The sequence below is a fragment of the Mrakia frigida genome (genome assembly GCF_051309035.1).
Source record: "Mrakia frigida strain ATCC 22029 unplaced genomic scaffold BDY24scaffold_28, whole genome shotgun sequence".
Lineage (NCBI taxonomy): Eukaryota > Fungi > Basidiomycota > Tremellomycetes > Cystofilobasidiales > Mrakiaceae > Mrakia > Mrakia frigida.
The window spans coordinates 189,548-213,613 of record NW_027481253.1 but is presented as its reverse complement, the minus strand read 5'-3'; the positions used below and the strand labels follow the sequence as shown (position 1 = coordinate 213,613).

At 54.1% G+C, this 24,066-nt stretch overlaps 10 protein-coding genes across 10 annotated transcripts; 5 read left to right on the top strand and 5 right to left on the bottom strand.

Annotated features, from left to right (window-relative positions):
- The first annotated feature begins 1,290 nt into the window (after positions 1 to 1,290).
- BDY24DRAFT_397627 (fungal specific transcription factor domain-containing protein) lies at positions 1,291 to 5,202 on the top strand. Its single transcript, XM_076641586.1, has 10 exons — positions 1,291 to 2,777; positions 2,992 to 3,210; positions 3,315 to 3,545; positions 3,624 to 3,770; positions 3,842 to 3,949; positions 4,024 to 4,116; positions 4,237 to 4,394; positions 4,490 to 4,601; positions 4,681 to 4,748; positions 4,836 to 5,202. Exons 1-10 carry the CDS (start codon positions 1,581 to 1,583, stop codon positions 4,966 to 4,968), a joined length of 2,466 nt encoding a protein of 821 aa, XP_076494241.1. The 5' UTR covers positions 1,291 to 1,580; the 3' UTR covers positions 4,969 to 5,202.
- Positions 5,177 to 10,213, bottom strand: TAF1 (histone acetyltransferase). The gene is made up of 17 exons (XM_076641585.1): positions 10,092 to 10,213; positions 9,731 to 9,951; positions 9,292 to 9,611; positions 9,001 to 9,197; positions 8,802 to 8,917; positions 8,551 to 8,702; positions 8,284 to 8,468; positions 7,974 to 8,198; positions 7,798 to 7,893; positions 7,531 to 7,694; positions 7,205 to 7,454; positions 6,711 to 7,110; positions 6,182 to 6,630; positions 5,952 to 6,103; positions 5,771 to 5,876; positions 5,649 to 5,685; positions 5,177 to 5,563 (listed from the first exon to the last, which is right to left on the bottom strand). Exons 1-17 carry the CDS (start codon positions 10,098 to 10,100, stop codon positions 5,451 to 5,453), a joined length of 3,192 nt encoding a protein of 1,063 aa, XP_076494240.1. The 5' UTR covers positions 10,101 to 10,213; the 3' UTR covers positions 5,177 to 5,450.
- Positions 10,214 to 10,446: 233 nt separating this feature from the next.
- On the top strand, positions 10,447 to 11,987 carry BDY24DRAFT_417413 (uncharacterized protein; the record flags this gene model as incomplete). The annotated part of the gene is made up of 8 exons (XM_076643704.1): positions 10,447 to 10,545; positions 10,631 to 10,660; positions 10,750 to 10,992; positions 11,070 to 11,362; positions 11,520 to 11,547; positions 11,619 to 11,702; positions 11,791 to 11,811; positions 11,913 to 11,987. 8 exons carry the CDS (start codon positions 10,447 to 10,449, stop codon positions 11,985 to 11,987), a joined length of 873 nt encoding a protein of 290 aa, XP_076494239.1.
- A 6-nt stretch (positions 11,988 to 11,993) lies between these two features.
- On the top strand, positions 11,994 to 14,069 carry BDY24DRAFT_354198 (uncharacterized protein). The gene is made up of 10 exons (XM_076637763.1): positions 11,994 to 12,110; positions 12,201 to 12,669; positions 12,742 to 12,758; positions 12,841 to 12,920; positions 12,997 to 13,089; positions 13,157 to 13,302; positions 13,373 to 13,449; positions 13,516 to 13,573; positions 13,658 to 13,758; positions 13,840 to 14,069. Exons 2-10 carry the CDS (start codon positions 12,405 to 12,407, stop codon positions 13,885 to 13,887), a joined length of 885 nt encoding a protein of 294 aa, XP_076494238.1. The 5' UTR covers positions 11,994 to 12,110; positions 12,201 to 12,404; the 3' UTR covers positions 13,888 to 14,069.
- Positions 14,070 to 14,112: 43 nt separating this feature from the next.
- BDY24DRAFT_443499 (uncharacterized protein) lies at positions 14,113 to 16,782 on the bottom strand (the record flags this gene model as incomplete). Its single annotated transcript, XM_076644776.1, has 10 exons — positions 14,113 to 14,218; positions 14,304 to 14,429; positions 14,511 to 14,729; positions 14,801 to 15,211; positions 15,303 to 15,722; positions 15,803 to 15,868; positions 15,955 to 16,020; positions 16,099 to 16,371; positions 16,456 to 16,594; positions 16,681 to 16,782. The coding sequence occupies 9 exons, from the start codon at positions 16,780 to 16,782 to the stop codon at positions 14,311 to 14,313; spliced, it is 1,815 nt and encodes a 604-aa protein (XP_076494237.1). The 3' UTR covers positions 14,113 to 14,218; positions 14,304 to 14,310.
- A 598-nt stretch (positions 16,783 to 17,380) lies between these two features.
- BDY24DRAFT_407662 (emp24/gp25L/p24 family protein) lies at positions 17,381 to 18,622 on the bottom strand (the record flags this gene model as incomplete). Its single annotated transcript, XM_076642770.1, has 6 exons — positions 17,381 to 17,441; positions 17,533 to 17,637; positions 17,715 to 17,849; positions 18,043 to 18,180; positions 18,289 to 18,343; positions 18,472 to 18,622. 6 exons carry the CDS (start codon positions 18,620 to 18,622, stop codon positions 17,381 to 17,383), a joined length of 645 nt encoding a protein of 214 aa, XP_076494236.1.
- A 195-nt stretch (positions 18,623 to 18,817) lies between these two features.
- On the bottom strand, positions 18,818 to 19,388 carry BDY24DRAFT_397591 (uncharacterized protein). Its single transcript, XM_076641584.1, has 3 exons — positions 19,228 to 19,388; positions 19,079 to 19,129; positions 18,818 to 19,009 (listed from the first exon to the last, which is right to left on the bottom strand). Exons 2-3 carry the CDS (start codon positions 19,090 to 19,092, stop codon positions 18,850 to 18,852), a joined length of 174 nt encoding a protein of 57 aa, XP_076494235.1. The 5' UTR covers positions 19,093 to 19,129; positions 19,228 to 19,388; the 3' UTR covers positions 18,818 to 18,849.
- BDY24DRAFT_397590 (zinc finger MYND domain-containing protein) lies at positions 19,389 to 20,395 on the top strand. The gene is made up of 5 exons (XM_076641583.1): positions 19,389 to 19,452; positions 19,555 to 19,995; positions 20,068 to 20,095; positions 20,187 to 20,263; positions 20,341 to 20,395. Exons 1-4 carry the CDS (start codon positions 19,417 to 19,419, stop codon positions 20,243 to 20,245), a joined length of 564 nt encoding a protein of 187 aa, XP_076494234.1. The 5' UTR covers positions 19,389 to 19,416; the 3' UTR covers positions 20,246 to 20,263; positions 20,341 to 20,395.
- A 230-nt stretch (positions 20,396 to 20,625) lies between these two features.
- On the top strand, positions 20,626 to 22,325 carry BDY24DRAFT_425960 (putative deacetylase; the record flags this gene model as incomplete). Its single annotated transcript, XM_076644037.1, has 9 exons — positions 20,626 to 20,973; positions 21,074 to 21,153; positions 21,283 to 21,392; positions 21,470 to 21,602; positions 21,728 to 21,817; positions 21,882 to 21,926; positions 22,009 to 22,021; positions 22,096 to 22,199; positions 22,275 to 22,325. Exons 1-9 carry the CDS (start codon positions 20,802 to 20,804, stop codon positions 22,323 to 22,325), a joined length of 798 nt encoding a protein of 265 aa, XP_076494233.1. The 5' UTR covers positions 20,626 to 20,801.
- A 372-nt stretch (positions 22,326 to 22,697) lies between these two features.
- On the bottom strand, positions 22,698 to 23,877 carry BDY24DRAFT_397588 (ATP synthase subunit epsilon family protein). The gene is made up of 3 exons (XM_076641582.1): positions 23,802 to 23,877; positions 23,593 to 23,728; positions 22,698 to 23,045 (listed from the first exon to the last, which is right to left on the bottom strand). The coding sequence occupies exons 1-3, from the start codon at positions 23,825 to 23,827 to the stop codon at positions 22,974 to 22,976; spliced, it is 234 nt and encodes a 77-aa protein (XP_076494232.1). The 5' UTR covers positions 23,828 to 23,877; the 3' UTR covers positions 22,698 to 22,973.
- Between the last annotated feature and the right edge of the window lie 189 nt (positions 23,878 to 24,066).

Here is a 24,066-nt window from a genome sequence, read left to right as displayed (position 1 = left end):
CAGATCAATTGGAAAGGGATCTTTCACCTCGCTCGACGCGTCGTGAGATAAGAACGAAGCTGTTGAGGTGTCTCTTCGTTTCTCCAGAGCATCAACCTCGTGCTGTTAACCTCAGAACCTATGCCTAGCGTACCTACTCAGAAAAGTTTTCATCAAGAAGCTCGAGCGAACCCAAAAACAAGAGGAGAAAGGAGAACGAGATCGACTTCATCGACCCGAGTTTCGTAAACACTCCGTCTGATCCTCTCCTCTCCCTCCCCTCCTCCTGTCCTCTCTTCCTGCAACTCCCACTGCTCCCCTCCCACCTTCTTACTCAAATTTTCTCCTCCCCTCCTCCCTCTCACAAACCCCAACCAAAAAAACGTGGACGAAAGCGACCGAAATCACCGTTTCCAATCGATCGTTCGCTCTCTCGCAGGCCCTTCCTTTCCACTCTTCTCCGTTCTCCTCCCCTTCCGTCCAACGACGACCATCTGGGACACAACGACGACCGAACGATAATGCCAGCGTCTACCGGCTCCTCTGGATCCCCTGAACGCGCAGCAGCAGCAGCAGCCACGAAGCGTTCAAAGGACAAGGAGGTCGAGGTTGAGAAGAGGAGGTCGAGGGAGGGATGTTTGGTGAGGTTCAGAGAGTCGAGCTGGGTTTCATTTTTTTGTTGTTGGAGCTGATTGTCCGGTGTTGTTGTTGTATTTGGTTACAGGTCTGTCGGTCTCGTAAGAAACGGTGCGACATGGTTCGACCTTGCTGTGGTGCTTGGTGAGTCTCCCAGTCCAGACGAAGACGAAGGGAGGGAGGGAGGAGAGATAAGACTCGAGCTGACCGTTTTTTCTTTGCTGTTCTTCGATAGCTCTCGATTGAGCTTCGACTGCAAGTTCCCTGCTCAAGTTCTGGACCCTATCACTGGAGAGATGGTTACGGTCAAGCAGCCCAACAAGAGGAAGAAGCGTCCCAACTCGAACAGCGAAGGTCAACCAGAAGGAGCAGGAGGAGGAGGAGGACCCGAACCAGAGACGAGCTCGAGGAAGAAACCTAGGAAATCAACCACAGCTACAGCTTCGTCGTCGTCGTCGTCGACTGCCAAGAAGGGTTCTGCTGCTGGGAAGAAGGGAGGTGGGACTGGGAAGGGGAAGGAGAGGGAAGTGATCAAACTCGAGGAGGACGAGGACGGGGAAGTCGGGACGGTCAGGGGAGGAAGGAAGTCAGCGATAACATCCTACAAGGAGGACGACGAGTTGGAATCTTCCTCTCAACAGGGATCAGACGACGACTCGGATCCAGATTTCACGCCTTATCAGGTTCATCCACCGTCCAACTCGAATCCAAACCACTTCCCTCACCTCGCTCCTCCTCCTCCTCCTCCTCCTCCTCCTCCTCCTCCTCCTCCTCTCCTTCAACCCAACAACCTCCAGCAACGTCCCACGTCTTCTCATCACCAGCCAACCTCCTCCCATGCGTATCCTCCTCCCCTCTTCCACGATCAGCTTCCTCTCCCTCCCTCGTCCTCCTCAAACAGCTACCATCTCGACCCCATCGACCTCAGCCCGATCCCAACCCTCTCCACCTCCCCTTCAGCTCCCATGCCCTCCATTCCATCTCATCCTCATCTTCACCATCAACATCAACACCACCACCATCACCAACAGCAGCAACAACAACAACAACAACAACAACAACAACCAACCGCTTCCTCCTCGTACTCGCCTCCACCAGGGATGTCGTTCAAAGGGATGATCGACCTGATGCTCTCTCAAACCGGCTCAGGGATGACTCCCGAACAGGTCCATCTCTTCCAGCAACAGCAGCAGTTCCTTCACCAGCACCAGAACCCTTCGCCTCTTCACGCTCAGCAGGATCCCATGTCGGCGCCGTCTCCGGGCTTCACAGCTTGGATGGAGGAGTTGGGAGAGCTCGGCGCGTCGTCGTTGGGAGGTTTGGGAAACCTAGGGATTCCCTTCTCCCCTTCCAACTGGCTGATTCCTTCCCCACCTCCTGGAACGGTCGCTACTCCTCCTCCATCTTCTTCCAACGCGTTCGCTTCCTCGTCGCATCACCACGAGCAACACTTCTCTCACTCCCAACAACACCACTCGTCCTCGTCCTCGTCCTCGATCTTCCCTCCTCTTCTTCCTCCTTCGCCACGGAACCCTCACGACTTCCAACAGCATCTTCACGACCCTCACGCTCATCTTCATCACAACAACAACAACAACAACAATGCTCACCTCCCTTCCCAACACGAGCACCATCAACAACAACCGTTCGATCCAACGTACCCTCACCTGATCCCGATCCTCTCACCCAACCTCCCTCCTCACCTCCCTCATCAACTCCCCTCCCCTTTCCTAGCAACCCACCAATCCTTCCCTTGGTCGCCTATCGCTTCAGCTTCCCACCCTTCCCTTTCCAATCCAACCTCCTCCAACCCAACCCACTCGCACGGCACGACCATCCTCGACTCGGACTCGTTCTTCTCCTCCCTCCCCTCGCCCTTCCTCGGCGCGTCGCTCGAGCCTGTACCAGACGACGGGGACGGAGAGGTGGATGGGTTCGTGGCAGGGACGAGCAGGCAGAGACCGAGGAGTTCGAGTAGTGGGAGTTCGAGTGGCGGCGGGGAGGGGAGTGCGAGACCGGGAGGGGTCGAGAGGAGTCCGAGGAGGGAGCAGCAGAGGTTAAGAGGCGAGGTGGACAGGAGGAGGAACGGAACGGGGAGTGGGAAGAGGGAGACGTTGACGATTGCTCCGAGTGTGACGTTCAATCTGCCGGATCTGCCTGAGGTGAGTTTGGACGAGGAAGAGACGCGTCGACGTTTCGAGTTTCGGTCTCCTTTCGTTTCTCTCTCCCTCTTCGTGCTTTTTTTCGTTCTCTTTCTCATCGCTCATCCCATTGATCTCTTACTAACTGCTCCTTCTCGTTCTTTCTCTCTCCACAACCCACTCCGTTCCCGCTCCCTCCTCCTCGTCCCTCCCCTCCCTCTTCGTCCTCCCTCAGTTCATCATCCGCCAAGCTCCCCTCCTCTTCGACTACTTCGTCGCCAAGCTAGCTCCTCTCGTTTCCGTCCTCGCTCCCGACCCAGGAGCTCTTTCTTCGCTTCGCCATCTTCGAGGAGCAGGCGGGCCCTCCCAAGGCGCGTTCCCTGGAGGACTCGAACCTGCTGGAACGGACATTGTCACGGTTTTCTTGCCGATGGCGTTCGAGAGTGATTTGGTGGTGAGTAGTCACCTCCTTCCCTGGATTCGTTTTCGAAAGCAACGAGCCCGTTTCTCGACGCGTCCTGACGTTTCGCCTTCGTTCGTTCGTTTTTTTTTTCGCAGCTCATCTCCATCCTAGCCTGGTCCGCCATGCACCTCTCCGACTCCGGAGAACCCTGGTCCGAAATCGCCGATGTAGCTACCTCGGACGCTTCCGAACGAGTCCAGCAGGCGTTGAGGGAACGGGAGAGTTCCGGGGCTGGGAGGAGAGGAAGCGATTCGTCGTCGGCTGCTCCTGTGAGCGGGAAGGACGAGGAGTTGCTGGCTGGGTTGGCGTTGCTGAGTGAAATTGAGGTGAGTACGAGTGTACGAACGAACGGAACAGAGGGAAGGAAGGAGCGCAGAGCTGACTCTGGACTTCGTCTCGAACAGATCTGTCGAGGATCCACCCAGAACTGGTTCACTCCCCTCAAGCTCGCTCAGCAGATCATTCGAGGTCTCGGGGGTCCCAAGAGGCTGCAGACGATGAGTGGGAATGGCCTTTGGCTGTTGAGGAACATTGCTTATCACGAACTGCTCGTGAGTTTTCGGTTCCTTCGACCGTTCGACGCGTCCTTCGCTGAACCCCATCTCGCTTCCTCGTCTTTCAGAGTTCTTCAACGTCCCTTGACGGTCCAGCTCTCGATCCAGAGGAGTACGGAGCGATTCTCAGTGGTGGGATCAACTCGTTCATGGGGTGCTGTCAGCCGGTTTTCCAGGTGAGGCGTCTCGTCCCCTCTTCGTTTTCCTACCTAGGACGAGGCTCATCCTCACGCTTCTTCTTTCACTTCAGATCATCGCCGAGATATCCCGCCTCAGCGTCGAAGCTTCTCGTTGTATCACCTACGCAGATCGAGACGCTCGGATCGAATCCCTTCGGATCCTCGTGAGTGTCCTCTCTTTCTTCTCTCTCTCGAGTCCTCCTCCTCCTCGACCTTGCCTCCTTGACTTCAACGGATTCACTGACCCATCATCCTTCCTCTTCGTTCGACCACGACTCCCACAGGCAGCCAAAGAATCCCGAATCAAAGCTCGTCTCGACACCTGCTACCCTCTGTTCAATCAAAGCTTGGAGACGTCCTCGGCTTCCTCGTACCACTTCGTCACCTTCCGAGCTTGGGTCCTCACGGCTAGGCTCTACTTGAGGCAGGTCGTTTCGCATTGGTGGGTCTTGCTTCCCTCTCTCTCTCTTTCTCACCCTCACCGAGACGAGTTCGGCGAACGAACTGACGCGTCTTCGTTCGCTTTCCATTTCGCAGCAACGCCCACTCCCTCGTCTCTCAACTCTTGATGTCCCAGCTCCTTGAGAGTATCTCGTTGGTCGTTGGAACCCCAGCAGAGTCGAGTTTGCTCTTCCCTATCTTCGTCGCTGTGAGTCTCTCGAACCCTCCCCTTCTCACTGTTCTTAGAAGTTGAACCTCTCCGTCCTTCGCTCCTTCGCAATCTGCAGGGTGTCGACTCAACAATGGAACGAGATCGTCGAACAGTCAAAGGATTTTTCGATACCATCGACGCCAAGTTCGTCCATCGTCCTTCTCTTCCTCTCCTCGTCCTCTCGTCCTCCTTCGCTGACGCTCCTCCCTCCTCGCTGGTTTCCCTCCTCAGCTGCCGAATCGGAAACATCCAAACGGCCTACGCTCTTCTCGAGGAAGTTTGGCAGCGGAACGAGGCTGGAGAGAAGTGGGTTTCTTGGGCTCAGGTGTCGAGAGAGAAGGGGTGGAACGTTTCGTTTGCTTGATCGAGGAGAGGAAGGGCAAGGCATCGTTGTAGAAGCTAGGTTTGTTCGGAACTATAGGTTTTAGGGTAGATTCTCATTTGTAGACTGGTTTTAGGATGTACTTGGTTCGGACTAGTGTATTTCGGAGGTCCGAGAACGAGAGAGGCGAAAGAAATGGCGAGCTCAATGAGAAGGTCGCAAGCTCTTGCGAGAGGAAGCAAGCAGCCACAAGATATCGTTCAGGTCATTAAGATCGTCCTTCTTCTTACACACAAAAATTACACGCGTCGAATCGACAAACAGAATGCGAAAAGAAAAAGACGAATGAAATCATTGAGGAGGAGGCTGCTGCTCGTCGTTCCCGTCCTGCTTCTTGAGCGAAAGCTTGATCTTCCCAGGAGCTTCCATGTCTTGATCGGAGGAGAAGCTGAAAGGAAGGAAGGAGATCGTTGAACGAAAGAGTCAGTCTGAGGGTTCGAAAAGAAGGAAGGAGGCGTCGCGACTCACAGAGATTGATCGAATTGAGAACCAAGGAGAGGAAGACCGGCCGTCGAAGGAGCCTGGGTTTGAGGAGCCAAGTTGAACTCGGCCCATTTGGGGCACTTCCTGTTGGTTTCTGTAGAGAGAGAGGAGAGAGAAGACGTCAGTTCGAGAGGAGAGAAAAAGCAGAACGCGTCGAAAAGATCGAGACTGAAGCTCACTCATGTGTCCGATAGCTCCACAGTTGGCGCATCGTCGCTGAGGAAAAGAGGGAGGAGAAAGGCGAGAGTTCAGAACGAAGCCGGAGGAGGGGTAGAGAGGGTGGGAAGAATGGAAGACCCACTGAAGTGACAGGCTTGACGACTCCGTTCTCGTCTCCGGCGAGAGTCTTCTTCCTGTTGAGACGTCGACTCTGGTTTTTCTTGAGCTTCTCGATCTCCTCGAGGAGCCTACGATGTATCAAGAGGCGAGGAGGGTCAGTCGGCGAAGCGAGAAATGGGAATGAAAGAGAGAAGAGGACGAACAACTTCTTCATCCTCTTGTCTCGCTCAGCGTCTCCCGTCGGCATGACCGCCTCAGCAGCAATTTCCTTCTCCTCGATGAGTTGACGTTTTCGAACGTAGGCGTTGATAACGTTCACATCTCGAACGATCTCGGTGACCCATTCGTTCTTGACCTGGCGAAGAAGAGAAAAGAAGACAGAAGTCACTGAGTCAGACGCGATTCTCGAGGAGGGTCCGACGACTCAACTCACCAGTCGCTTGATCCTCAACACTCTCCCACCCTCCTTCCCAGGTCCGTACCCTCTCCCACTCCCAACACTCATCGCATCGTCCCTATCCATCGACGATCCTCGGCTCATCGCAGACGGCGACCTCCTCCCTCCTCCTCCCTTCGACGAGCTCGAGAAGGCAGCGTAGGCTTGCGACGATCCTCCAACGTATCCATCGTCGTTGTCCATGACGGATCCTGCTCTCGACTGAGACTGAGATCGACCAGCGTTGTTGCCTCCTTGAGCTTTGTTGAAGGTGACGGCGTCTCGAGCGTTGGCTTCCTCTTCTTCCTCGGAGAGCTGAGGAGGGATGGGATTGCTGAGGGAGGAGCACTGAGCGTCCCAGATTCGACGGGCTTCCGACTTGAAGACGGCTTCCTGAACGGCGTGACCTTGACGTTGTTGAGACTTGGGAAGGCTGGCGACGAAGGCTGAAAAAAAAAACGAGGAACGAAGAACGGAGAGATCAGCAAACAAGCCGAAAGGGAGGGGAAGGAGAAAGCGAACGAACCTTTCCTATCCTCGTCCGTCTCACCCTCCCTCAGGAAGAGATCCTTCATCGACACCTTGATGAAACTGAAACCCTCGCCTCGTCCCGTCGGATCTCCCTCTCCGTAAAGCTGAACCCAAGCCTTGTCCCTCTGCGAGTGAAGGTAGCTCTTGGTCATGATCCAGGGAGCGAGTTGCTGTTCCACGGTCATCGTCGACTCGTCTTCGTCCTTCTCCTCCTTCTCGCTCTGTCCGTATCCAGCGTCTTGAAGGACTCGAACTCCGACCTGCATCGACTCGACGACCATGAGCGATTCGGGATCGACCATCTTGAGGTACTCGTTGGGATCGGGGAACTGGGTTCCTGCCTTGAGTCGCCAGGTTTGCTGATGGGGACCTTTTCGGTGGAACTCGAGGAAGTCCTGTGTATTGGGGAACGGAGAGAGGAGAGAGAGGTAAGTCAGCGACGGTTCGATCGAGACGGAGTCGACGAGTGGCGAAGAAAGAACGACGAACCTTCAATCTCTGACGCATCTGAAGTTCGTGGGTATCGGGGAAGTACTTCATGAGCTTGGCGAGCTTGATCCTGTTCCCCTTCGCCTTCTGGAGCAGCTTGAACGAGACGAGGTGGGTTCGAAGTTTGGCTGTCTTCGAGACCTGACGAGCGTGAGGGCCTGGGACCTGCTGAGACGGGATGGTTTGACCAACGACGAAGAGGTTCTTAATCTCTCGAATGACGTAGGTAGAGACTCCTCCGACGGTGTTTCTGTGGTCAGAAAACAATGAGGAAGGGAGGGTCAGCTCCAGACCGATCACGACGCGACTCCAGATTGAAAACTCACCTGACGACGAGGAAATCGGTAGGGGTCGGAGAGTGACGGAAGAGAGGAGCTTTGATGAGGTTGTTGTAAAGAGTAGGTTGGGTTTGACCAGGATCGATGGGAGCGAAGGTACTGTAAGGCGGCTCGTCGGTCGATTCGAGGACAAAGGGTTCTCCGAGGTCGAGCTGAAGAAAAGATCAAAGATAGGAAGACGAGAGAAAGGAACAGTACGGTCAGACAAGACGGTTCGAACCGGAGGTAGAACGAGAACGGGGAGAGAAGACTCACTCGGGGGATGTACTCGTCAGTCTCGTCCTTCTTCCTGTAGTAGTTTACGAGGACGCTTCCCATGGCGAACGAAGACATGAGAGGTGGGTGCTCCTCCTGTATGGCCAGAAGAGAAAGAGAAGTCAGTACAGGCCTTTCGAGATGAAGCGACGAGACGATCAAGAGAGACGACGTACCGAGAACTCCCAAAGCACAAACGAGCTCGTATCCCTCAACGTCAGATCCGTCGGCTTCCTCAGTCCCTCAGCGATATCTCCACCTTTCCCAAGCTTCCTTCCAACCTTGTCCTTCATCTTCTTCGCCGTCCGAACACGCTCGAACGAAATCTTGATGTTGGTTGGGAATTGAAGAGCGGGACGATGCCACGATCGAGCTTCGGATTTGGAGAGGGAGGTTTTGTACTGATTTCGAGCGAAAGAGAAGGTCAGTCAAGGGAACTTGCCGGTCCAGAGAAAGGGGAAGAGAGATGCGACGAGGAGGACGCACGAAGGGGAACTGAAGCTTGAGAGCAGGGTAGGCGTGCTGGACGATGATGGATCCGAACGTCTGACGAACTCGATGTTTCGTTCCCTCGTAGTGATGATCGTTCGAAAGGTTGTAGGGATCGAGGTTGGCGGAAGCCTGTCGACCAGCGGTTGGGAGAGCGAGCTTGGCTCGTTGGTCGTCTCGAGCTGAAGGCGAGGAAAGGAAAGGAAAAGGGACGGGTGAGCCGAAAGTCTGAACGAATGAGAGCTCGAGAATGATTGAACCCACTGTTCTCGTCCTGCTCCTCTGCCACCGTCCCAAGGAAGGAAGGTCGAGCAGGTTTCGTGCTGTCCCAGATGATTCCTTGAACCCAGTCTCCTTCCTCGATCTGCTTGTTGAACGGTGTGAGAGCGTTGGGTCGACTTCGTTTGGCGGGAGGACTGTAGCGGGAAGAGAGACAGACGAGGTGAGGAGGAAGAGAGAACGACGAAGTAAGAAAGCTGTTCTCGAGATTCAGTAAAGGAAGAGCGAGAACGAACGGTTGTGCCACGTCGTAAACGATCTGGTTCTCCCAATCGTCAAGCTGAACCATGTCGTAGCTTCTCGGGTTGTTGACTCCAGCATCCCAGTCCATCTTGGTACTCTCCTGTACTCTCTACAGGGTTCGAAGAAAGGGAACAGGGTCAGCTCGAGCTGACTCGAAGCCGAGAGGGAGGAGAACAGGACGACGGAACGAACCCTAACAGCCATCCTCAACAGATCATCATCCTCTCCAACCTCCATATCCTCCCAATCCTCCTGATTCGCTGCTGACCCATAGTCCTCCGGTAGGAACTGAGAGAGGTTGGGTCCGACGTTGGGGAGATGAGGAGGCGAAGGTGGGAGAGGTGCGGCGAGGGAGGGGAGAGGAGAGCGAGGTGGCGACGGTAGTTCGACTGAGAAGCCCAGTGATATATGTAGATGGTTAAAATTCAGTTATCCCACAAGTCTCGCTGGCTCAAATGACATGGGAAAGGCGAAGGAACCAACCTGTCGACAGATCCCAACCTTTCTCTCCGCCTCTCGCTCCCTTGATCTTCTTCCCCTTCCCTCCATTCACACCGCTGGCGAACATCTGTACGAAATCCAGCACCTCTCCCTGCTTGAAATCTGGGAAGACGTCCGCGACTCCTTTGACCTTTGGCGGTTCGGGCAGGGAAGCCTCGTCGGACTGCTCTTGCTTGACGGGAGGGAGAGGGAGCGGGAGAGCGAGGGAGGGACCTGATTGACGAGCGAGAGCTGCGAGACCAGCCAAGTAGTGGAAGTTACTGGGAGGAGCAGCCTTGGGAGAGTCATGCTGATCGGGTTCGCTGTTTGGGAGAAGGGAGTCCGAAGAACGGGAGGAGGAAGGAAGGGAAGTGAGCTCGTCTGCTCCTTCCACTCCTTTCGCTCTCCTCGCTGTATACCAAAAGGAAACGTCGGTACTCACTTCCTCAACTCATCATCTACCTCTGCTTCCCAATCCTTCCCCTTGCCCTTCCCTCCATCGTCGTCCCAGTTATCGTTGTAGATGTCTGCCTTTCCGATGGCGACCTTCTTCTTCGACTTGGACACTCCAACGTTCGACAGTCCATCCGCTCCCTCTTCTCCAAGTTCGTTGAGAAGGGATTCAAGAGCGAAATCACCAAGGAAGGAGACCGAGTCGTCGTCCTGTGAAGCCGTATCGAGGAGGAGGGAGGAGGTCGAGAGAGGAAGGGAAGGTGAAGGGAGGAAGGGAAGAAGAGGTCAGCTCTCGAGCTCACAAGCTTCGCCTGTAACTCCTGGAACAGATGTGAGAACATAGGACGCACCTCTGACATGTTTGCCTACGTGCGAGAGCAGTGTCCCAGTCGAGAAGAGAGAGAGGGGAAAGGGAGACGAGTTGAGAGGTGGCGAGCGGGTGGTGGTTTGAGCGACCTGGAGAAGAGTGTGCCTTTATATCCTTGTTGATCCTTTTCAGAGTAGTTTTTTTTCTTCGAAATTTACGTCATCTTCTAATGGGTTTCCAGATGCAGTGAGTCGTCAACCTCAAGTCGAAAATCTGCTGGGAAAACGGTCGCGAAGCTGAGGAAGGAAAGACGACGATTCGGAGGCGAGCTCGACGCCACCTTCCCGCCCGACTTCCACCATCTCTCTGCCCCTTCCCTTCCCTTTTCTCAACTCGCAATGACTCCTCAAGAGCTTGCTGCCCTTCTAGACCTCGCTCCTACCACAGATGGACAACCTGGGAATCCTCAAGAAGAGAAACTCCTCGAAGCTTTGCACGTGAGCTCGCCGTCCCTCCCTCCTCCCTCTCCTCTCAGCTAGAGTGTTCCTGATACTCTATTCGCTTCCGTAGTCTCTTACACAGTGTTCAATCGCAGACCGTAAGATACTTTCGGTGGGTCGCCTGGGTCGACATGTAAGGGCAAAGAAGCCATCGCTCGCTCACAATCTCTCTTTCTTCGTTCTTCACCTCCTCTCCCTCAGGCCGAGTTTTCCTCCATCTACCTCCCTCAAGTGCTTCAAACCTTCCTCGGAGGTAGATACCAGACCGTCATGGACTTCCCCATCATCTTCTTCAGCCGTCTCTTCCACAACATCGTCAACGAGGCTTCCTTTCTTCGTTTCATCCGACAACGACCCAGCGAGGCGCTCTCCTACTGGGTTGGCCTCCTCGCTCTTTTGGCTCGAACTCCTTCCGAAGGACTTGAAGGAGATAGAACCTATGGTGTAAGTTCCCTTGATTGACTGGCGATTCAGAGCGATGGCCAGACTGACCTCGGACGCGTTTCCTTCTTCGCTGCCAGTGTTCCGCTTCCCCATGTACCTGGTCTCTTCGTATTCCACCTTTCCTCATCGTAGCTAAGCTTTGGAATGACGGGATGGATCGCATCATGGAACAGTTCCCTCCTGGAACCGCGTTCCAGTTCTCGTCTTCCGAAACGAAGCAGCAGCTCTCCCTTCTTCACCCCAAGCTGGGACGGCTGCTTGGCTCCCCAGACGAGGAAGATATCAAAGTGTTGAGTCGCTTTGTTGCGTTTGGTGTCGAAGGCATGGCGTTCTTCGAACCTGGTTACCATCAGCTCGAGGCCGCGACGTGGTGGTCGTGTCAAGCTCGCGTCGACGCGCTTGAGATCGGGGAGTGCACGGAGCTTGGAGAAGGACAGAAGATGAAGGCATGTGGAAGAGTGAGTGCTGTTTAATCTCTATCTACCTCTGGCTTCTGGCTGATCCCCTTGACTTCGGTGTTTCTGCAGTGTCAAAGCGTCCGCTACTGCTCTCGAGGTTTGTCTGCGTTTCTCTCCCCTCTTCCTCGAAAACGATACGTTGCTGAAGCTCTCTCTTGATATTCCCAGGTCATCAGAAGGCTCATTGGAAGACTCACAAGTCAGTCTGCTTCGAACACAGGTGGTGACGTTGGTTCGAACGAGCTGGCCTTCGTGAGTGTCACGACGCGACTCGCCGGAAGCTATCTTTCCTCGTTTACTCCAAGCTTACTTCCTCTTCTCTGACTGTTCTTCGTCCCAGACATCCTACGCCTTTTCTGCCGTAGCAAAGGGTGCGTCGCGTCGGAGCCTTCCTCTCTTCGTTCTTCTCCTTCCGAAGATCTGTCGATCCTGATTCCTCTTTCTTCGTTTCTCACTTTCCAGGTTGTCCGAGAGTTCGACGGAACCGTCGTCAAGGCTGGGAAGCTGGGTGCTGAGGTCGACGTCGCAAAGCTCTGATGAGATGGAACCTGCCTCCCTTCTGTCCAAGTTCTCCTCGTCGCTTCGAAAGAGAGCTCGGCCTAGGCTGAGAGGTCTTCTTGTTTGACTCTTTTTGGGGTTTGCGTCGGATCGGACTTCGAGGTGAGTACCCTTCCGTTCCTTCTACGCGTGAAGTGGTGATTTGTTGCGACGCGTGAATAGCCAAGCTGACCTCTCCTCTCCTCATCTCAGCTGCCCTCTCTCTTCACCTCCAGCCTTTGCGATCTCTTAGGAGTGGCTGCGTGACCTTCTTCGAGGCTGAGCAGTTTGCCTCGCAGTCGAATCAGGGAAAAGGTACAAAAGGTGAGCTCACGTTGCTTCTCTTCCTTCTCCTCCAACCACCACGACCGCCCTCCTTCCAGACCAGCTTCTTCACCAACACAACTGCAAATCAACATGCTTCGACTCCCCGTCCTCCTCTCTCTCCTCTCCTCCATCGCCGTCGCATCCGCCTCGGCTCTTCCCTTCGCTCTCGAACATCGACTCGCTTCGCCCGACGAATTCTCGTCCTCCTCTTCGTTCAAGGATCTTCGGCTTCGACAGGATTTTGGGGAAGAGGAAGGACAGTTTGAGGAGGAAGAGGGCTCTTCTTCGGAGGTTGCTCTCACGATTCAGTCCGTCTCGAACTGTCTCGTTTCTGGTCACGTCGCTCTCACTTTCGGTGAGCTTTTCTCCCTCTATCGACGCTTCGAGTTCCGAAGACTGACCAAACGATCTCCTCTTTGCCTTTCAGACGACGGACCCTACCTCGTGAGTTCTCTTTTTCCTTCTCGACTCGACGAACACGAAACTGATCGATTTTCGGCCTCGTTTTTCTTTTCGTCGCGTCCAGTGGGAGAAGGAGGTCGCTTCCAAGCTCAAGGACGTCGATGGGAAGGGTACCTTCTTCTTGAACGGAAACAACTACGCTTGGTGAGTCCGAGCAATCCAACTTCCTTCCGTCGCGACGCGTCCCGATCTGACTCTCTTTCCCCGCTCTTTCGCTCAGCATCTACGATCACGCCGACACCGTCAAAGCTCTCTTCTCAGCCGGTCACACTCTCGCTTCGCACGGATGGGCTCACAAGAACCATTCGCTTTCGTGAGTTTTTTTCTCCTTCGTCCCTCTCTCCTTTCGTCCTTCTCACGCTTTTCCTTCTCGTTCGCAGGACTTACGACGAGATCCACGAGGACTTGGAGAAGCTCGAGATCGCCTTTGCGAAGATCCTCGGAATCAAGCCTACTTTCTACCGACCTCCCTACGGGATTATCACGGATCTCCTTCTCGAGGTCCTCGTCGAGCGAGGGTACACGAGTGAGTTTCGATCCTCGTTCTTGTTTTTCTTCCCCTCCTTCTGATCCCTTTACCCTTTCTTTTCTTCCAGGCCTCATCATGTGGTCCGATAACAGTGGAGACGCCGATGGAGCTACCGTTGCCAACCAGAAGCTCACCTACGACGCCGTGAGCCGACTTTCTTCGAGACGCGTCGACTTCTGACTGACTCCTCCTCTCCTTCCTTCCTCGCAGATTTCCAAGTCTTACCCCGCCCCTCACCTCTCTCTCCAGCACTCGACTAAAGACTTCAGTGAGTGTTTCGGCGTCGTTCCTTTCTCCTTGTTTCTTCTTGCGTAAAGCTGACCGTTCTCTCTCTCCTTTTCTTCTTCTGCAGCCTCGAAGGACACCCTTTCCTACTCGCTCCCTCTCCTCAAGAAGGTCGGATACAAGCTCTCGAACCTCGATACCTGCCTTGGCTTGGTTGGCGCTTCCTACGTGAGTCCTCGTTCCTTTCGACCGTCTTTCCCTTTGAGTTCGACGCTGACCCTTTCTTCTTCCTTTCTCCTTCTTTTGCAGCTCAAAATCGGAGAGCCCGGAGTCAAGGACGAGTCGTGGGTCTGCTAAATTCGCATCCTTCTCGCAGAGAGTTCCTTTTCTCTCGAACCCTCTCCTTCTTCCAGTAGTCACGCTCTTTCAGTCCCCTTCTTTCGACCCTGCCTTCGTTCTTCAGTCCCTCGCTTTTTCTCTCGTTTCGTTCGAACGCTCTCTTTTCCTTTTCGCTCCTTCGCGTATTTCATACTCATGACCTCTTTGACGACTGTTTTCGAGACGCTTTCTGGGAAAGAACGAAGAAGAAGCGATTGATCTGTCGCGTCGCTCGAAAGGATTCCTCCGCCTTTCACGCCTTTCACGTTTCTCGAGGCCAAGCTCAAATCTTTCCCATCATTCTGCTGAGCTGCCGAAGAAGCAGAAGAGTTCGGTCAGCTACGAGAACGAGCCGAAGGGAGCTCCGAGCGAGGGAGCAAGAACTTTTTACTCACAGAGAGCTCACCACTTCAGCGAAGGCATCGATCTCAGCAGTTCCAACGAAGTCATCCGCGACGAAGAGGGTAGCTCAACCTCCAGGGGCAGTCGACGTTGATCGACGATTCTCTCTTCTTCCAAGGCTAGCGAATAAAACCAAGAGACGAAGAGATTTATCAATTATGCGAGCAAAAGAGGTCCGAGAGGAGAGAGGAATGACTGACCGAACGACGGCGCGTCCTTTCCACACCCCTCGCACATCTGGCACGTAGGGCAGAGCTCCATCCAGATGCACGAGCATTCCCCAATACCCTCGGACGAGTATAGATCGCAGTCGGGGCAGTATTCCTCGGCGAGAAGTCTGGCGACCTGAGAGAGAGGGAGGGAGGACGACGGAGAAGAGGAGGGAGAGGGAGGGTTGTTGTGTTGAGTGGTGGGAACTGCTTTACAGATTGACATATAAAGTGAGAGAGGTGAGCACTTGTTCGAAGAAGAAGAAAAAGGCCCCGCTCACCGGTATCAACTGAGATCTCATCGAGGTCGACACCAAAACGGTCGACGCGTCGGACGCATCTGTCGCAGCTCTCGCAAAACGAGTTGTGCGAGCAGTCTTCCCCACACGTAGCGACGGGTCCGATGTGGCACTCGAAGCACGCTCGGCTCAAGGTATCGAAGATTCCGCCTGGGATCGGGATCCAGTCGTCGTCCGAGTTGCCGTCGAGCGGAGAGGAGCGGCGGGTGAAGGATTGGGAGGACGGGTTTGGTCGACGCTGATTGAGGGGCTCGTTGGATGTATCGAAATGAGGCGTCCTTGATTGTGTAAGGAAGTTGAAGCAGGGGAGAGGGATCGCAGCTGGTTCGATGAGGATCTGTGCAGATTGATTGGGAAGGGGAAGTCTTGCTCCAGTTGACGAGTCTTGGAGAGCTAGAGATATTCGAAAAGAAAGAGAAGACAGACAAAGTCAGAATCAGCCGATTTCCGACGGGTAGAAGGGGAAGAGAGCGAGCGAACTCACGCGTCGTCGAGTCCAACTCCTCCTCAAAATCACTCTCCTCTGCCCCAGTAGCCCTCTTCGCAGCCTTCCACTCTACTTCCAACGCCTCAGCCCACTCGTACTTGACTCGCTCCATCTCCCTTCGCTCCATCTTCGCAGCCTTTCTCGCTCTTTTCGCCGCTCTCTCGGTCTTCCGCTGCTCCCTCGCTCTCGCATTCTCCTGATCCGTCCCATCCTCCACCTCATGAATGACCTTCGACTTCTTCGTTCGAGGCTTCTTCATTGCTGGATCCAACGTTTTGAGCTGAGAGGAAGTCGAAGAGGAGGGGAAGTCGTCTTGAGCATCGCAGACGTCGTGGTTGTGGGAAGAGGACTGAGAGGGCTGGAGGTGCTGAGAGGGAGGGAGAGAAGGTGGGAGCATTTGAGAGAGGTTTCGGGAGGCTATCGAAAAATTAGTGACTACGTCAGCTTGGCGACTCGGAACGAAAAGGAATGGGGACGAGACGAGACTTAGCACGAACCGAAGACGTTTGGTTTGATCTTTTTGGACGGCTTGGAGGCGAGAACTGAAGCCATTTGGGACAGCTCTACGAGAAGAGAGCGAGGATTCAGTCAGTGCAAGAAATGGGCTGATGGGGGAGGAGGGGGGGGGGGGGGGGAGAGAAGTACAAACTTCGTTTCTTCTCCTCCAGAGCAGCGTCCTCGCAGATCATCGCGTCGACGCGTTGACCGTTCACGACTGACGGAAAGGAAAGGCAGCAGAGTTAGTTTCAGCTGCGAGGAGATGATAAAAGAGCCAACCAAAAGGACCACTTACCTCTAAATCTCCCTCCGTAGATGTCAACAAAGACCGGCGCTCCCATCTCCGAAATGTCGACCTCGATCTGCCCCCGAGCTGCTTTCCACTGAGCCTTGATAATGAGCACACACGCATCAGCCCAAGGTCTGAAACGAGACTCGTAGACGCCGTTCCAGTAGTAGCGAGTGTTGGTTTCAAGATCGGAGGGAGGGGAGAGACCGAAGTAGAGTCGAACGATTTGAAGCTTGAGGCCGAGCAGCTCGTCGTACCAGGGCAAGATCTGGTGGCGAGCTGATGGAACACGGGGAATATGTGATCAGGCCGAAAAAAAACGAGAAGATATGGAAGGGAGAGCAGAAGACGACGCGAACGCACCAACGCACTGAACGATATGCTCGATCTTCTTCTCCTCCTCGTTGCTGTCGTCCGGTAGAGCTCTCTGTCTCGACGAAGTGAATCCGAATTGATCGTTCGTAGAGGCGACGCAGCGATGAGGGATTCCAGGGTACTCGCGCTGTTGAAAAGGAGAGAACGAGTCAAGTTCAGCCGCATTCACGAACGACGAACGGGTGGCATTTGCCCTTCGGTCGTAGGACTCACCCAGATTGCGTTGCTCGCTGGATGACAAGGAGTCAGTCCAGGGATGTATTCATCGGGATTTCGACCTTCTCGACGTCGACGAGCCTTCCGGTTCTGGTCCATCGAGAGACGCTTTTGAGCATCAAAGGGAAAGCGAGACGAAAGGAATGATCAGCGTTCGAGGTTGACAATGCGGGGATGGATGTAAGCAGAGCTCACAAGAAGGAGAGGTTCAGATGAGTCTGTTCGAGCTTGGGCATGGCAGAGAACGCAGCATGGAGAGAGAGGAAGGTCAGTTCGTTCCCGAGAGCGGAAGGTTCGAGACGGACGAGCTGACCTCCTGGTAGCTTCTTGACGACGAGATGCTGATGGTTGAGGGTAAAAAAGAAAGGTGAGCTATCGTTCAACCGGGTTCTGCAAGGGTCTGAGCTGTTGTGGGTGAGAGTGAGGAGCGAAGGGAAAGAAAAGAGCGGGGAAGGGTTGGGCTGCCTCCTTCCCGTCGCCTCACGTCCCTCCTCCCAGCTTTCGTTCGGTTTGAAACTCTGAGAGATCGAGGAAGGGAAAAACTTCTCCTCTCTGGAGCACTTTTCTGGTACAACCTCCGAAGAGAAGATTCGAAAGCGGTAAACAGAGTGATCATGAGCATAATCTGAGCAAAAGAGAAGAGAGACAGACGCCCAGAAAAAGACAACAACGACGTGCGGCGAAGACGACGAGGTTTCTAGACGCGGTAACGCGACGAGGTCTTGGAGAAGAAGACTTTGAGGATCCAGACTTGGGCTCTGTAAGATCGAGATCAAAAGAAAAAGGGGTGGGAGGTCAGCTTCGACGAGGAAAGAAAAGGTGAAGTTCGAAACGCGACTCGAAACTCACGCAGACATCCCGCAAACGGCTACTGCCTCGAGCATTGAGTAGTAGAAGATCCTCGATTGGGTTGACCGCACTGTCGATTCGGATCGGTTGTTTCGGGTGTGGAAGCTGCAGAAGAGCGAAAGAGGGTCAGCTCGACGAAGGGCGGCACGAGGTTAACAGAGCAGGGGGAGGTGAAGACTGACTATTTCTGAGTTCGTACGATGGAAGAGAGGAGACCGTTGAGTTTGTAGATGGATTCTTCTAGGGAAGAGGTGTGTTCCGAGAGGGCAGCCTGCTTTCCTGGGAGTTCGCGACGAGGTTCCGACTCGATCATGATGCTAAGGAGAGAGAGGGAGGGAGGGAGGGGAGGGGAGGGAAGGAGATGGGAGGAGAAGGACAGGTCAGCTTGAGCTTGTATGGTCTGAGACCGGGGTATAGACTTCAAGGATGAGTCTGCTACGAGTGCGTATAGCTCTCCTGCATCCCATCTCTACCAGACGAAGCCAAGAAAAGAAGAAGAGTCGAACTCACTCGAAGTCGATCATCTTGTCGGTCAAACTTGCCTCGTTCTCGAAGCAGAACGAGTACTCTCCCAAAGTGTTGGCGGTGAAGATGTAGTCTCCCTGCTTCTCAGCCTCTCCCTCGAGGAGAACTTTGTCGTCGGGATCCCTGGAGGAAGGAGAAGGAGGAAAGGAGGGAGAAGGCGGAAGGTCAGCTCGGCTCAGCCAACGGCGAAGGAGAAGCGAGCTGGCAGCTCTGAGGATTGCATAAACTCACAGAACGGTGAAGTCGATATCAAAGGTTCCTCCACTTTGTACAGCGAAGTAGAATCCTGCGAGATGAGAAGGATCGGGACGGACGGAGGGTCAGCTCGAGCAAGGAAGGAAGGAGGAGGAGGAGGAGGTCGAGCTGAAGGAAGGGATCGCCTCTCGTCGTTCTCTCCCTTCTGTAGAAACTCACCAATTTTCTCTCCTGCCTGATCACAATCCACGAAGTAGCACGCCCGTTCGCTAGCTTCGAGTTCCATGGTGAGAGCTGCTGCTGAAACCTCCTTGTGTGCCGCCAGCGGAAGAAGGAGGAGAAGGAGGAGCGATGGAGGGAGGAAGTACATCTTGAGGGCGGAGGAGGCTGGAGAGAGAGCGAGGAAAGCGGTATGGACGTGAAAGGGACCGAACGGGGAAGAGTGTAGGTCGTGAGAGAAGAGGTCGTTAAAGTCGATGAGTTTTGTTGGATGTAGTTAGGAGAAGGAAGGAAGGGAGGGCGAGAGACGTCCAACTGATCTCGTTCGTCCCTCCTCCTCCTCCTCCTCCACTCTGTGTTCACCTCGAACCACGATCATCAAAACTTCCTTTCATCCCCAGAACCCTTTTTATCACTTCTCGCTACTCCCATGCGTCTCGACCCAGACGAAATCGCCAGATACTTTGGAATCGCCAACCTCGCGGACTTCGACGTCAAGAAGCACGACCTGGGAACCTCTCCTACTACTCGGAAGCCAGTGAGTTCAGGCCTGCTTCTGATCCTTGTGGGCCCTCTTGTACTGATGAGCTGCGTTTGTGAACCACAGCTGATCGAAGCCATCAATGCAGCCTCCAAAGACGAGGTCACAGCGTTTTGGGTTCGTCCTTCCCTCCTCGTTCTCCCATCTTTCCCTCCTTTTCCTTCTTCGTCGCGTTCGCTACTGAAATTCTGACATCCCGATCTTTCGTCGTCCAGGCCAAGTTTGCGAATCAATACGTCGACAACCTAGTCTCAGCTCTCCTCATCTTCCTCGAAACGAACCCCTCCAACATCAACACTCCGGTCATCCCCAACATCTCGACTGGCTCTCAGTTCTCGAGATACATCAGAAAGCATCCTAACGGCTCCCTCGTACTCCCAAAGATCATCGAGAGGTTTAGCGTCATGTGCCCGAAGGGAAACGATCTCGACTTCGATGATGTGAGCTTCTTTTGGACTCCCTCCCTCCCTCCCTCCTCCTTGTCCCCTCTCTCCTGTCGTCGCCGATCCTTACTTCGATTATGTATCTCTTGACTGTATCAGAATGATTCCAGCAGCTGCTACCGAACTGAGGTCCTCGCCTACCAAGTCTTCGCTCAATGCAGCTTGATCTTCAGAACCCTCAAGTTCTCGCCTTCCTCCCTCACTCTCGCCTCCCTCTCCCCTTCAGTTCAAACAGCCGCCTCCGTCCTCCTCTGTCGTCTCCTCGATGTCATCGCCCTCGTCCCTAAGATCCTCGTTCGACACGATCACTACTTTGCTCGGAACCCCAAACCATCCGAGGTGCGGAATCTTTGGCTCGAGCACGCTCTCTTCCGCGCGAAGGGTGTCGTTCCGTTCCTGAGGGGAGAAGTCACTCCTGGGGAGATGAGGAACTGGGAAAATCAGAGAGCTGTATCATGGTGGGACTGCGAGGTCGCGGTGACTGAGGATCCGTTCAATTCGAGGAGATGTTCGCGAGCGAGCTTGCAGCGTTGTGGAGGAGTGAGTTTCTTCCCGTCCATCTCCTCCTTCGAGATCCTTACTGACCCATTTTCTCTTCTTTCTGGATTGCAGTGCGACGCCGTCTGCTACTGCTCCAAAGGTTCGTCGATCGTGATCGAACGAGACGCGTCGTTCCTTCGACCGCGTCGACTTCATCGCTGACCTCTTTCCATCCTTCTCTTCTACTGCAGAACATCAGAAACAACATTGGAAAGCCCACAAGCTCGAATGCCTCAAACCAGCTTGGTAACAATCCCCTTCCCACGAAGTGAGCCGTTTTTCTCCGTCGCGTCTCGACTCGATCTCCCTCGCCGACTCGAGCTGACCTTCCTCCCCCTTTCCCAGATCTTGAACCTACTCGATAATACCTTCTACGGGTATGCCATGAGTCTTTTCTTTATCCCTTTATGATCCGAAAGTTAAACACGAGTTCGACGCGTCTCGGGGAGGACCCCCTCGTCTCCGCTTCTTGTCCTCCCGCTGCTCTCTCCTCTCGCCTCGTCGCCAAGCAGCTGAAAGGGACACATATCGGCTAGACTCAGCTATCAGAGTGAGTCACGACCCTTTATCTTTCATCTCTGTACCTTTGTTGAAGGAAACAGGGGAGCTGTGATCTCGAGCTCCGACCTTCGTCGACGTGAATCAAGCCCCCGGGGAAGCACGAAAGCTCACTCTCTCCCTTCCCTCTTCACTTTCCTCTTTCTCTCTTCGACCACCATCATCGACTTCAGCTTCCTTCACTCCACCTCAACGTTCCCTTTCACATCGTCCTCGCCAACAACGTCTCGAAACTCAGCTCTCTCGCCATGCTCCTCCCTCAGCTCGTCGTTCTCTCCGCCCTCCTCACTCTCGTCTCCTCCCTTCCCTGGAGCAACCTTCTAGAGAGACAGGAAGCTTCATCGTCCGCTCTCAACGACATCCCTACGATCAACCTCGTCTACAACTGTACCGTAGCAGGTCACTTCGCCCTGACTTTCGGTACGTCCTCTCGTTTTCTCGCCTTCTTCTGCCTATCTCCTCATCGGCTCTTGGCTGAAACTGACCTGTCTCTTCTTTCACTCTTCACCCAACCCTGTAGACGATGGTCCTTACTTGTGGGAGAAGACCGTCGGAGACGCTTTCACGGCTGGGAACCAACTGACGACTTTCTTCCTGAACGTGAGTGTTTTTCGACGACGCGTCTCTTAGCTTTCGTTCTCTCCTCTTCCTCCCTTCCCTCATTCTCTTTTCTCTGCTTCTTTTCTCTCGCCTTTGACTGACACCTCTCTCTCTCTTCTTCCGTCGCAGGGGAACAACTACGGCTGCATCTACGACTCGGCAGATGTCGTGAAGGAGCTATACGACGCCAATCACACAATGGCTTCTCACGGGTGGGGACACCTCAACATGGGCTTGCTGTAAGTACCCCTTCTCCTTCAACCCTTCTGTTCTTCGCCCCTAGCATCGTCTCACGGTTCTCTCTCCTGCCTCGTAGGGACGCCGACGCGATCAACAGCGAGCTGGAACGGCTCGAAGTGGCCTTCACGAGGATTCTCGGCGTCGTCCCTCGGTTCTTCCGTCCCCCCTTCGGGTCTTACTCGACTCTTCTGCTTGAGATCTTGGCTCAGGTGAGTTCCGGAGCTCTCGAGGAGACGGAGGAGGCCGAAAGACGAAAATGGACTTGGGAGAAGAGAAGAAGAGAGCGGCGAGCTCGGACTGATCCCCGCCTCCCCTTCCTTTTTTTCGAATACAGAGAGGCTACACTCACGTTTACCTGTGGGATACCGACTCTCAAGACGCTGATGGAGCGACCGCTTCCGTCCAGACTCAACTCTTCGATGCGGTTCGTTCTTCCTCTTTCGCCTCTTCGACCGTCGCTGACCTCCTTTTCTTTCATTCCTGAGCAGAACTGCGCGACCTACCCGCTCTCTCATCTTGCCCTCCAACATAGTGTGAGTGAGCTTTCACGTTTTCGATCCGAGAAGAGCAGACGAGCTGATCGTCGACGACGCGTCTTCTTCTCCGTTTCGACAGCCCGTCGAGCAGAGTGAGTCTCTTCCTGCCCCTCCTTCTTCTCCAAAATATTTTTCTGACCCGTCCTGCTTCTTTTTGTTGCGCCAGCCATCACCACCGTCCTTCCTTACGCCCTAGCCGAGCTCAGGAAAACTCGATACACGGTCTCGACCGTCGAAGATTGCCTCGGTTTGAGGAAGGAGGACGCCTACGTGAGTCTTCTCGTACTGTTACCTTCTTCGTGGAGGTCCTTCTAACTCTTTTCTCCCTTGACCTTGACCGAACAGAGAGTGGTGGGGACGCCTGGGACGAGAGACGCGACGTGGACCTGTGCCTAGATCTCGGAGGGCTTCGAAGCCCTCCGCTCCTTGCATTTTGTCTTGAACTCCTCACTCTCCTACTACGTTAACTTTGGGTATCATGGCTTCATGCTTCTGGACTCTTTCCTCGCTCGTTCGTCGCTTCGTATGGACTCGACGAAATCCACTCCTTTGACTTGGACTCTTTCTCTCTCTCGAACTCTTTTGCATTTTCTAGATTACTACTCTCTTAGCAGATCCTTCTTTTGAATCATGTACTATGCTTCTTTCAGAGATTGGAAGAGAAAGACTTCTTGAGGGGACGAAGGCGAGAAGAAGGAAGAGGGAGAGGAGAAGGGACGGAGGTCGACCCGAGCTCGTCGCTCCTTCCTTTGATTCACCTGCTTCCTCGTCCCGCTACCCTCACGAGAGAAACACTCGCTTAGAAACATGGAGAGCGTTCCAGTCCGCTCTCGATGTTTTCGAGCAGCAACAAGCAGTCAAAAAAAGACTCGAAGAGAGTCCTTCTCCTCAGCCCATCTCTCCCCTTCAAGCTCAAGCTGACGCTCTCTCCTTCTCTCTCCTCCTTCTCTCCCAAATCGCAAACTGACGATACGAACTTATGAACATTCCATTCTCTACCCTCGCCTCCCTCTTTTCTCCCCGTAACTAGGCTCGTTCCGAAAACTACACAGCGGCCGTGGGCTTCTTCTGGTTGGCAGCCTCCGCGGCCTTCTGCTGCTCGGGGTCGACGAATTTCTGGAGAAGAAGAGAGAGGAGAAGAATCAGATTCGTGTTGTGATAGGTTGGGAAAGGAATGGAAGGTGATGGGTAGAGAAGGAAGGGAGGGAGGGAGGAAGGAGGGAAGGAGGAAGGATGCGAGCTCCTTCTACCTTCCTTCCTGAGAAGCTGAGCTCCATCTCCCAAATGAAGGCGAAAGTAGAGGAACCACTGGCTACTCTCGTAGCTGATAGCCGTCTCTACATCTGCGAAAGCTCAGCTTCCTGCTGGAGGCAAGCAGAGCTCATCGCAAAACCGGCTTCCCTTCCTTCCTCTTTGACCTCGAGCTCCTCCTCCCCCGGACGACTCATCCTCCCTCCAAACCCTCCCCAACTGATACAACATCCACGAGCTCTCCTTCAACTGCATCAGAGCCCAGTCCGAGCTCAGAAACGTCCAAAAAGAGGCATCTTGGAGAAGGAACGACCTTCAACCAATCTCCTTCCTCTGCCTCCTCCTCCTTCCCATCTTGCTTCTCCTTCTTCTGCCTTCCTCCCTCCACAACCAACAGGAACGTTTGACTCACACTCTCGGTAGGGATTCCCTTCTCCCAGATCTGCTTCTTGAGGGTGACCAATGCTCGCTTGTCGGCCTTGATTCTCTCGGGCTCCTTGAGGGCAGATCGGACGGCTCGAGCAGCCACCTGCGAGTACTTGTTATAGCTGCAAAAGAATGAAGACCAAAGGAACAGATTAGCTCGGAGTATGGAGGAGAAGGGGGGCATGGACGACTCACGTCATAACCGCTCTCCAAGAAGACATGTTTGGCGAAAGAAAGAAGGGAGGGAGGGAAGGGAGGCGGGGGTGTTGGTTGAGGTCGAAGGAAAGAGGAGGAGGGAGAGAGAAGGGCGTTTTCGGAGCGACGAGTTTTTTTCTTGTCGAGGCAAAGACTTTAGAAGTCAGAATGTATGTTTATGAAATGAGGTGTCCCAGGAGTCACGATTGGCTCGAAAAAGTCGCGAGAAAATTGTTCAGACGCGTCGACTCGGAGCCCAGTTCGA

What these genes read in the sequence shown, in the direction of transcription:
- BDY24DRAFT_397627 (XM_076641586.1), top strand. Translation starts at nt 1,581, where the DNA reads ATGCCCTCCATTCCATCTCATCCTCATCTTCACCATCAACATCAACAC. An exon ending in AGGCAGGTCGTTTCGCATTG is followed by an intron (nt 4,395 to 4,489) that starts GTGGGTCTTGCT and finishes TCCATTTCGCAG; the next exon opens with CAACGCCCACTCCCTCGTCT. An exon ending in TTCGATACCATCGACGCCAA is followed by an intron (nt 4,749 to 4,835) that starts GTTCGTCCATCG and finishes TTCCCTCCTCAG; the next exon opens with CTGCCGAATCGGAAACATCC.
- TAF1 (XM_076641585.1), bottom strand. An exon ending in CTGACGAGTACATCCCCCGA is followed by an intron (nt 7,695 to 7,797) that starts GTGAGTCTTCTC and finishes TCTTTTCTTCAG; the next exon opens with CTCGACCTCGGAGAACCCTT. An exon ending in TGTTGAGGATCAAGCGACTG is followed by an intron (nt 6,104 to 6,181) that starts GTGAGTTGAGTC and finishes CTTCTTCGCCAG; the next exon opens with GTCAAGAACGAATGGGTCAC.
- BDY24DRAFT_354198 (XM_076637763.1), top strand. Translation starts at nt 12,405, where the DNA reads ATGCTTCGACTCCCCGTCCTCCTCTCTCTCCTCTCCTCCATCGCCGTC. An exon ending in CACAAGAACCATTCGCTTTC is followed by an intron (nt 13,090 to 13,156) that starts GTGAGTTTTTTT and finishes TCTCGTTCGCAG; the next exon opens with GACTTACGACGAGATCCACG. An exon ending in GCTTGGTTGGCGCTTCCTAC is followed by an intron (nt 13,759 to 13,839) that starts GTGAGTCCTCGT and finishes CTTCTTTTGCAG; the next exon opens with CTCAAAATCGGAGAGCCCGG.
- BDY24DRAFT_397590 (XM_076641583.1), top strand. Translation starts at nt 19,417, where the DNA reads ATGTGCCCGAAGGGAAACGATCTCGACTTCGATGAT. An exon ending in ACGATCTCGACTTCGATGAT is followed by an intron (nt 19,453 to 19,554) that starts GTGAGCTTCTTT and finishes TGACTGTATCAG; the next exon opens with AATGATTCCAGCAGCTGCTA. An exon ending in GCTTGCAGCGTTGTGGAGGA is followed by an intron (nt 19,996 to 20,067) that starts GTGAGTTTCTTC and finishes TCTGGATTGCAG; the next exon opens with TGCGACGCCGTCTGCTACTG.
- BDY24DRAFT_397588 (XM_076641582.1), bottom strand. Translation starts at nt 23,827, where the DNA reads ATGTCTTCTTGGAGAGCGGTTATGAC. An exon ending in TCTTGGAGAGCGGTTATGAC is followed by an intron (nt 23,729 to 23,801) that starts GTGAGTCGTCCA and finishes ATTCTTTTGCAG; the next exon opens with CTATAACAAGTACTCGCAGG. An exon ending in AGGGAATCCCTACCGAGAGT is followed by an intron (nt 23,046 to 23,592) that starts GTGAGTCAAACG and finishes CTTCTTCTCCAG; the next exon opens with AAATTCGTCGACCCCGAGCA.